Here is an 11,091-nt window from a genome sequence, read left to right as displayed (position 1 = left end):
TTTGTGCTAAAATACCATCATACAGTAAATGTTTATGCTGCCCTCAATTATGATTATTCTTTTTTTATAGACGTTTAATTGTATTTCAAACTCTATGCAGTACATGGAAATAACTGGGTAAATAAACACCTCTCCCCGCCCACCTCACACTGCATTTTGGGAAAGGGAATGCATCAGTGCAACTCTGAGTTGATGTTTTTCTTTGGAAAAAACAAGCAAAGTCCTCTGCAATCATCTGTTACTCCCAGGTTGTTCTGGGAATAACCAAATGTGTTTGGTGGGAAGGTGAACCGTCTGTATACAAATCATATTTGTTAAAAAATTAATTTGTTTACTATAAACCCTGTCAAGTACTTAACATCTGTTTAAATCACAAATAGTGTACCATTTTGTTGGAAAACATGAAAGTTGAAAATAAAGGTTTAAAACAAGTAAAAAGGTATGGTAGAAACTCTGTTATACTGCCTCTTAAACAAGGGCTAATATTAGGAGGTCTCAGCAAAAAACCAAACCCAGCTGTGGCAGTTCATAGAATGGAAAAAAACTGAGCTAAAGGTTGGATGAGAGTGCACCCTAATAGGGTGCTGTCCCTGAGTGACTGGATAATTAAGAGGGACCAGTGGGGATGTGCTTTGCTCTTTGTACGCTTGTATGATTTGTGTAGCTTTAGAACACTTAGGTTTGTGCTTCCTGCATGATGTAATTAAAACAATAACCGTATAAAAGGACTTTATTTTACAATTTATTTATCGTTTTCAGCTCTTAGACAGTTGCAGAGTTCAAGTTATTATACAATGCTGTAGCTAACTTGAAATCTGCAACTGTTTAAGAGCTGTAAACAAGTAAAAAGGTCTAATAACACAAATGATCACTTTAATGAAAGGTTTAGTTAAGTAAATGAGAGCTCAGTTAGAATGAAAACCAGCAGACACAGGAGGACCCCAGGACCGGGGTTGAAAACCACTGGTTTAGAGGACCCAGGTTGTGAGGGTCATTTTAGGGAGGGGTGTGGGGGCTTGCCACCTGTAGACACTGTAGCTTACTCTACATAAGCGCCTTGTGATTTTTCATGGCCTGGAAAATGTATCTCGGTCTGTAGGCTTTTTTTTTTGCAAGTTTTCTTACTAAGCCGCACTCACTGTGACACAGACTAGTCGTATAGTTACAAATAAAATGTAGAAAAATTTTGGCAGTAGCAGTCTATTAATTAATGCTTGTTTTTGGTTCTGTTGATTAAATGCGATAATTTCTTTACTTGGTTTTTCCAAACTTGCATGCCAAAGTGTGGCTTAATAATATTTTTTGATCCACTTGGTTGGCTGATTATTTGCATTTTTTTTGTTTGTTCAGTAAACTGGTCCGAGATGAGTCCATAACTTCTAATGTTAATTTAGGTAAGGGACTGGGAGTCTAGAATTGGTAATTGTGTTTGTGAAACCAGGAGGGTTTTTTGTACTACCCTCTTCTGTGTCGAACTACTATAAATGGAAATGACTACTGTACAAAGTATACAGTATATATGCACATGATATGATGCGTATAGAAATTAATTTGGGGTCCGTTCTGTTCTTGCTCACATTTATCATTTTAAATCATTAATTATGTATTGACACCGTGTTGTACTTCTCTAGTCACAGACAGCTTCTTAAATCAGCTCTACTGTCATCCATCATTTAATGTCAAGTATTTTTTAATGTTATTTATATATTTATTTGACTCTATACTTTATTGTATTTTGTAAAAATGTGTCCAGGTTAATTCTAAAGATGTGGAGAGGAGTTCAAGGCACTTCAGAATTGTATGTGTGTGTTTTTTTTTTCCACTTCATTGATGCAGTTTTGCTCCAGATTATGCCATTGCAGCTTTCTTGTTTTTAATCAACACAGTTGTTTTTTTTTGTTTGTTTGCTTTTTTTTTTTTGTTTTTGTGGGGCATTTTATTATATGTGAAAACACTGTAACACTGCAAAGTGTCCCTCCAAAATCGGAATCTCCTTGGTGCCCCCCCTGTGCGCTATACAGTAGAATCGCCACTGTCTGAGATGCAGGTCCTATATTTTATTTTATAGACATAAACGTTTTCTTAGGCTGAGGGAGAGAAATTATATCTTCTGTATTGTGCTTGCCAGGCTGATATGTAGAGCAGAGTATGGTGTTGCCCACGGTGCAGTACTTGTTCAGTGTTGTTGCACATGGGCTGGCAAAGGTTGGGCATCACTGGTGTACACGGGGTGAGGGTGGGCGCTCTTCAAAGCCTGAAACATTTCCAAAGCTAAAAAAGTTTGAGAACCCCTGGTTTAGATCATTAATGTGAATCCTGATAATAGGTTTCCAGTCATTAGTTTGATACCGTCTACTTGTCATCTGATTATTGTATACAATTATTTATGATAGTGGATGGAGTACACCATTCACCTTCAGGCATCCAATTATGTGACCGCCTTATTGAACTGATATTGTCTGGAAGGAAAATAAAGCTTTTAATCAATGCCAAAGCAAGCAGAATAACAGATGCTCAAAACATGTTTTCATACCATTGTTACAGTAATTATAGTAATAGCAAATGCTTGTTTATTTTAATCTGTATACCTTTGGAATAATTGTACTTTTTGATACTCTAGTACCTCCAGCTGGGTGAAGAATTGATGATACTGTGTTGTTGTTTTTTAAATTGATCAGACAATTGTGTCAAGAGTAATTAGGTCAACATGATGCAGGTCCAGAGCATACTTTCTCATGTATCAAAATGTCATTGGCTTGAGAGCTCACATGAGGGATAAAACCAACATTGTTAGCCAATAGTGCCACCTGTTGGATAAAAGTATAACTGCAGCTTCAGTCTGCTTGTGTTGAAGAGCACATACAGCTAGTTTCACAGTGCCTACTTAGCACTAATCTTGGACAACCTTACCTAAGGTAAAATTATGTAGTCCAAGATAACTGGATTATGTGAAACTGAAATATATATATATATATATATATATATATATATATCTATATATATATATATACTTAAAAAAAAAAAACATTCTAACATTTCTTTATTTGGTACATTAGTAGGGCTACAGTATATCGGAATGAAAACTGTATTGAAGAACTATATGGCTTTAGCAGTGCTAGAGATTTAATTTATTGCAGGCCACAATGGAACTAAACAGCTGGTATTAATTAATCCATATTTCAGAAATTTGAATCAGTAATCATCTATACCCATAATAATGCTTGCGGCTTTTCATTTTTGTTCAGATCTAATCTTGTGTTTACATTTTAGGAACACAACAAATAGGAATCTTGTTTTGGCATGTTGAGCATTCTTTTTTTTTTTTTTTGCAATGTTCTTGTAATTTTTGTTTGAATGAAAATGGATTGTCTTGCAAGAAGCATTTAAGTTTTGAATCAAAATGGACTATTTTTGCCTCCTTTTCCTGGAAGTCAACGCATACAAATTATTTAGCATTATAAAGCTTTTTTTTAGTAAAATAATCCTAAAGTTACAATACATTTTCATAGTTGGAATGGATTACAACAAGTAAGTCCAGTTCATTTTAATTGTGAAGCCTCCTGGAACGCCAAGACATGAAGAGTAAACGTGTATTCATATTAAACATTGATTCAACCCAAAGTGCACATTTCAGCCCCAGTGTTGGAATGAGATGATATTTTACAGGCTGGTTTCATGATGTAGTTTATATGAGGCATTAAAAGAGACATTCTAATTGGAATCTCTTCTCTATAACCTGCAAATAAGCCATCACATTTGTAAAATATAGACCACTTTAGAAGTTATATTTCATTTAGATGTTTAGTCTCATATAGAATACAAGGTTCAAACATTGGAAGAATTAGACGCTTACTGTTAATACACCTCATTTGCTTGTGTGAGTGTCAACAAAACAGAATGAAGGACTGTAAGCACTGTTGAAGGTCGGATTCCCATAATAAGGAAAGCAGTTTAGTTTTGTCAAAAGTTCACTTTCCAATTTCATTTCAGTAGCAGTTCAGAAACAATAAGGAGTCTCTTGTGAAAAAAAAAAAACAAACAAAAAAGACTTCAGACTTAATGGTTTAAAAAGTAAAAAAACAGCAGTCTGGTGGTCGGAATGGTTCTTTCTAGCTTATCTTTAAGAGTTCTGCTAGGGGGTCACTCACCAATCCAAAGCTTGCAGGTTTGTCCTTGTCCTTGATTTCTTGTTGGGACCTGATGTGTGTCTCGTGTGTCATTGAGATGCTGGTTTGTGGGGTCTCTAAAACACCTCTCTTCCAGCAATGCAGTGGCACTACAATAATAATGCATCAGTCCCACAGCAAGGGGAAATGGTATGAACCAAACATTCAAAATGCATTGATGTTGACTTGTCATTTCTGGTAATGTAGTGCTTGCTAATGGTACTGCTAGAGTTTCTGCAAATATTTGGTATTTTTCAAACTTTTCAATAAGGGTCCAGTTTAATTGCTGATATAAATTAAAAGAAGCTGATAACCTACAATAAAATAACATTGTGTGGTAGACAAGGCTTTTAGAGATCCATTTCAGTAGTAAGCAGTTTTGTTGCAGTTTCAAGAAGAAAGTCTCATGGGGTATAGCCATCATTTCTGTAGCTAATGTAGCCAACACAGTGCTGCATTTGGGTATTGGCACCGAACAAGCACTGGGAAACACAGTGACGTAATAAAAAAATTGCACACAGGGGGCGCTGTGAAAGCCCATGTCATATGGTTAATCTGGCAACAACAGGGCAGTGCACTGACTGAATGAGGACACAACAGCCTTCAGTGGAGGATGTTATACTAGAGAGGGAGACTATTGTCTCCATGTACACTATTGTCTCCAAGTAACACTCTTCCCTGTTAAATAAAGTGATTTGCTCACAGGGATTCAACAGCAAATGTTTTTATCGCATCATTAGGTTCCCTATTGCTTGTTCTGTGCTAGTACCAAAAAAACAGCATTCTGTGTTGGTTATATGAACCCACATACGCAGGTGCTAATGATGGCCCTGGGGTGTGGCCTCCTCTCCAGGGATTAGCTGCACTCTTCACAGTTGCAGGACAGGATGTAGCGGTAGGTGGCAGTGACGCGGGTGCCCCCTGTGCAGCGCAGACGCACAGCCTTCAGCTTGGACGTGTGGGGCCGGCAGCAGTGGCAGGTGGACCTGAAGGGCTGCTTGAGGATGGGGCTAAAGGAGATGACAGGCTCCGACCTGGAGGCCTGATTGCAGCGCCCCTCACAGCGTGCAAGAAGGACCATCTGGAAATGAGAGTGGGAAGAAACGTCAGCAAGGGTGGTAACAAACACAACCATACAATCTCAGGAGCTCATTTTCAAAGGCTTTAGTTGTTAACAAACCAGTAAGGAACCCTTTAAATACCTGTTGAAACAAGGTGCTTATTTACAGAGTTTAGTTTGAACAGTGTTTCATATTCACAAAGAAATAAAGTGGTGTAAACCATCACAGCAATGGTGTTTTTTTTTTGCACGGCACTATATTACTGTAATGGATGTAAGTTGTAACGAAATTGCAGAAATGAAAAAGGTGCAAGCATTAACTCTTGTCATTTCCATGGACTTGTCACATGCTGTGTTTCAAGTATCTTGTCAACTGTGACATATGTTCTGTCAGAGACCAGAATACCATTATATAGCTGCTTAAACAGCAATCTCATGTTCTGTTCTTATTGCAGTTACTCAAATTTGTTTTTTTATTAACGTTTGCTCTGTGTTAAGGTATTTTGACCTGAATGAAGGAGCTGCACTTCAAATGTAGTTGCCAGCCATTGACCTATGTTACACTGGCTATATCTGCAAAAATGTTTGTATAATAGGAGCAGTCAGACCTCTAATGCATAACCACTGCATACAGCCAGCAATACAAGAGGACATTTGATCTACAGTAGATGTTGACAAGAGGGGGCTGGATATTTAACACAGACACACAGACTGTATCGAAAAGTATAAAAACACAATTTGTGTAATTGCAATAAGTACCGCTCGGCATGATTTCAAACATCATAAAAATAGAGAAAAACAAGGAAAACATTTGGAGCTGTTTACATTTTTACAGCAATTCATATCTGGCATAAAATATATTCAGACCGGTTGCTCATAATTTAACCAACTCTGACATCACTTTACTGCCAATAGCTGGAAGCACCTGGCAGACTCATAACTATCCTAGCTCTAATGATGACCTCTAGATCTGTCTTAAATACATGGTTTGTGAATCCGTGACCTCTGTTTTCAGGCCTACTTTACAAGTCACAAGCCCCCAGTGCGGTATCTTCTGCTGCAGATGCTATGGCTAACTGTGTTAGTGGTGTAGGAATTCAAAGAAAAGGTATACCAGTTAATGTAAATAACAGAAATGCTGTACGGTACATTGTTTATAGTGTATTCGCACTCCAAAGGAGCATCTGAATATATAGAAAGCTTAAGCTATATGACAAGTGGAATCTATCTGCCATTCACTTTCATAGGTATTCCAATTATCCTGCAAACAAACATCACAGTACAGTTTGGATAAACAAACGTCATAAAGGGTCCTCTGATACTGTAACATAGCCACAGCAGAACTGTGCTGGAGTATTTGCGCTAACTCTAAAGGGCACATATAGTGTACTTGTAGACAGCAGGCTTTGTCTTGGCTTATTTGGAAGATTGTTATCACCTTGTAGACTCAGTGTGTTCTGTATCACTAACGTATTCTAGCATAGCCCTAAACTTATTAGAATAAAAACCTGAAATACTGCCACAGGAACCATGTATACACACTTTATAGAAACTGCCAGTTGTCCAAAAAGTATTTGAGAAAAGCCTTATAATTCCACACAGACACTGTAACTGAACTTATGGTTATGCTAGTCTTTTTATTTTTGTTTGTTCCTACTCAGGAAACTAGGCGAGATATCAAATAATCAAGAACATTTAGGGCAATTTTTATCTGTACCAAAACATTTCACATGTACAAAACTGGTCAAGGTCAGAATAAAGGTATGAAACAAACAATGCAATGTGTATTAGAATGAGGTACCATACTGTAGTATTTATAGCAGTATTGTAGAATTATATACAGTATAGTATTATTATTCATATTGACTTGCTGTGGCTGCTGTAGAAAGTGGTATCTGATAAGAAGATTTAGGAGACAATTGCAACTGTTAACAAGGTGAAAGTGCAAGGGAGCAGAGGAACCTGTGTGAACTTCAATGTGAACAGACTGCCCTGATGAAGCATTCTTTCATGTCATGTGCTGTGGTGTCACACCACTCTGCTCCTCTACTTCAATGATATATGGACTGCCAGCTGCTCTTTCACCTACTCCTATTCGCCTACTCCACTGTATAAATTATTTCCTAGAATATCTAAGGCACCTTAAGGTGGAGTGTAGGTAACCAGCACCGACATCATCGAATCATGTACACGAGCATCAGCTTCAGGAAATCGTTTTTACCTTTCACGTTCAGTGCTATTGTACTTGCAAAGCTCCACTAATGCACTTTTACCGCATGGAAATCTCTTCACATACCGGAGCGACAACAGCTGTCTAGCAGATGTATCCATAGGTCTTTATTTTTAGGCTGCAGAATTGTTTCACAGGTTGTCTGAATTGTAGAAAGTGGAAAAGACTCAATAGAACCATTCGAAGAGAAATCTGCAGTGCTCAGGCAGCAGCTGAGACAATAAAAATGTAGCATTTGTCTGAACTAATATGAATCAATTAAAAGCTGTTGTTTTTTTTAAGAGAATTGTATTTTCTTTAGGTTAGCTAGTCTTTCAGGTTTTATTGTTTAAGGGGGTCATATTCAATATAAGCCTGTAGAAAAATATGATGAAGCAAAATATTGTAAATATTCCACGAACGTTCATCCAAATAAACCCAGCACTATGAATGTTCATGAGGTATTTATATAACAAGCACAATATGCAAAAAAAAAGTGTGCTTAGACCTACATTGCATGAAAAATTACTTTCTTGAATCTGCTTAACAACTAATTGTAATTTTCCACTGTGTGATTCGCCCAGTCATTTTGTTGTTGGATTTGAATGAATGCAAAAAAGATTCCATAGTAAGATCAGGTAAATAGGTATTCTAGAACTCTTGTTGAATAAAGGCCAGTATTTATATTCCCCATCTACAAAAACCACCAAGTTCACAAATCAAGAAACAGATTTAAGTTACAAAAAATAATCAGTCATATAATGATTTGACATCTGCAAAAATGGCCAATTTGCAAAACAAAAGTTAAATACAGTAAAATACAATTGGGACCAGCAGCTGCAAACCAAAGCTGTTTTGTGTGTCTGAGTCAGAGAGGCTGGGCGAAAGCCTCTCTTCAGCCTCATTATAGCAGCACTTTAAGATAGCACAGTCTTGTAAAGGTGGCCATCTGGCTGAGCTATTATTTTGATCATGCTTGTGGAACCTCAAAGTACTCAAATCTTCTGTTAACAAATAATTGTGCTTTGTTTAATATGTATTCTATTATTTGGCACACAATGCTGTATTGTGTTGATAACTTCTGATTCCTGAGCTTATACAGTAGCTACAGCACAATCAATGTGTATTAATATCAGGCACATCACTTCACCTCTGGTATTCAAAGAGTTGATGTAGCTGCATTCTTCATCTAAGAAGCTCTCTATACAGAAATACAGCATCTGCATTATATGGCAATCTGATGGCATTAAGGTACCACTTGTCCACAGATATATTGAAATTGAATCGCCCAACTACTGTTAGCGTGAGAGGTCAATAATACTGTTTTCCATTGCACTGTGAGACTTAAAACTTTTCCTCTGATTGTTTGTACGCGCTTTACTGTTGCCAATCCTAGGTGGATATACTACCGTTGCATGGTAACAGCTGACATATTATTGGGTGGTAAAATTGGCAGTTGTAAGAGAGCATACAATACACACATCACAGAGGTAGATCATATTACACATGAGTGGATCCCCTGAATGAACAGATACAGTGTTCCGATTCTAGGGGGAAACCCCTCTCTTCTCCACTTACAGTACAGTACCTGTAAATAAGGGGTAGTGGACTGCTCAAACTCCATATGAACCTCACTCCACGTGTCATCAATTTGTTCATGAGCGATCACGTGCCAAACAAAGAATGCAAAACCAAAGGGTTGGTTTTCAAAGCCCTTTACTCCAAAGAGTACATTATTTTTTTTTTTTTTTTTTTTAAATGTGAAAAACATCTGTTAATGTTATAAAACTAGAAAATAAACACTGTAGGTATTTCATTTAAGGTTATTTTTATAACTTGAAAGTTACAAAAAGTTGAGAAAATATAATTTTCACTTCTGTGAGTAAATGGCTTTCAAAAAATCATCCCCAAGAAGAAGCAGGCAGCTGCCAAAACAGGGTAGACGAACATTAAGGTCCAGGTAGTTAAAACATCAGTCTGCTTCTGTAAAAAAGTGTAACAAAGTGGTGCAGTGTTTTCCTTACCTTAGAGTTGCATTTATACAAAGGATGGCTGATTGTGTCCACAAAGTGGTGCCTCATGCATCTCTCTGGGTCCGTTTCTGCAACATTCCCATTGTCTGTTTTACTGGCTGTGCATCTCAGCATCACCAGCAGGGGGCATGCAAGAAATAACAAGGCAACCCCAGGGTTCCCCAGGGGGCTGGTGCTTTTCATTATAGACCTCAAGGTGAGCGGTGAAGATTCAGGCAATCCAGGTGACAGGAACTCTGCTTATTAAATACTGTCCAGGCTGCAGAGTTGAGGTCAGGAAGCCGCCTCTCAGAGCCGAGGTGTGGTTTGGTATTTCAGTTCCATGTAGTTCAGATCTCTGTCACTTCTTACACTGTAGAATTACAAAAGTCTAAAGTTATTAAGGATGCAGATAAATGACATTTAATAATATCTGTTGAAAGTTGGCATTTAACTGTAATTGACTGTGCTGCTTCACACATGCAGTTAAACTTAAACCATTAGCCAAGTAGACAAATCGTTTACAATTGGATAAACGGTTTTCCAGATATCTACAAGAATGTAAGAGTGACATAAAGATGAACAAATGTACATATAGACAGACACCCCATATATACCCAGTATCTAGTACTCTCAAAAACATGTGCTAAATAATTTTAATACTAAGATTCATCACAACTGGAGAAGTGCTTTTCCAGATATATGGACATATGCATGTATAATATTGTTTGATATTATGATAGCCTTGACAGATTTATTGCAAAACCCAAAAATGCTGGATAAAAAGCAAAGAGGTTGTTTGGTCTATAACTCTTTGAACCTACCAACTAATATTAATAAATATGACAGGCATATAACTCCCACAGCAACATTAACAAAAGCAGCAAATTGGACCAGGGAAGTGACTCCCCTTCATCATCTATCATCTAAAGCAGGACTAACATTCCAGCTGAGTAAATTGAAGCCTACCTCAATGCAGTCTAGGCTGGCTGAGTGATTGCACTAAACTGCCTTCCATCAGAGTTCTTCATAAGACAAGGACTCTTAAGGCAAATTGTGTCACTGGAAATGCCAAGTGGTTTTCACAATGATTCAATGCTCTTTGAGACCTTTTTGATTTTTAATTGTACATTATGTTATTATTTTTTTTAAACTTGCATAACCTAATAAATGTGCTGCTGCAGCTTACAAACCCTTACATTCAGTACCCAAAATGTGTTCAAGCAACTCAGCCCTGCCTTCTATATGTGTGTTATAGACATAAAAAACTGTTGCCATAATGTCATTCAAGTAACCTCAACAAGCACACCATACCATTTTAAAAGATAATAGTCATAGCATTTATTTATCTATTCAATAGTAGCATTTCCATTAGTTCCTTTTTCTTGTGTGGAAAATCATTTGGCCCTTTGCTGCTGTATTTGATACTTGAATTGATATGCATAATATCAGCAATAAGGTTCATAAATCTAATAAGAGGTAAGGGATGGGTTTGAAAGCATTGATTGGCACTCTTTCAGGGTAATTGAATGTAACTTCTAAACACCAATGACTGTCTGCAAAAAACACTACAAAGTGTTATATAACCTTACTATATGCTGTACATAGAGGATACTCCATGATCTCTCATGTACTGTGGTCAAG

At 37.2% G+C, this 11,091-nt stretch overlaps 1 protein-coding gene across 1 annotated transcript; it reads right to left on the bottom strand.

Moving 5' to 3' along the window:
* Positions 1–3,566: 3,566 nt before the first annotated feature.
* Positions 3,567–9,813, bottom strand: LOC121321316 (norrin cystine knot growth factor NDP). Its single transcript, XM_041260215.1, has 2 exons — positions 9,460–9,813; positions 3,567–5,247 (listed from the first exon to the last, which is right to left on the bottom strand). The coding sequence occupies exons 1-2, from the start codon at positions 9,649–9,651 to the stop codon at positions 5,023–5,025; spliced, it is 417 nt and encodes a 138-aa protein (XP_041116149.1). The 5' UTR covers positions 9,652–9,813; the 3' UTR covers positions 3,567–5,022.
* Between the last annotated feature and the right edge of the window lie 1,278 nt (positions 9,814–11,091).

The sequence above is a fragment of the Polyodon spathula genome, chromosome 9 (assembly GCF_017654505.1).
Source record: "Polyodon spathula isolate WHYD16114869_AA chromosome 9, ASM1765450v1, whole genome shotgun sequence".
Lineage (NCBI taxonomy): Eukaryota > Metazoa > Chordata > Actinopteri > Acipenseriformes > Polyodontidae > Polyodon > Polyodon spathula.
The sequence above is the reverse complement of the archived record's forward strand: the minus strand, read 5'-3'. Positions and strand labels throughout refer to the sequence as shown.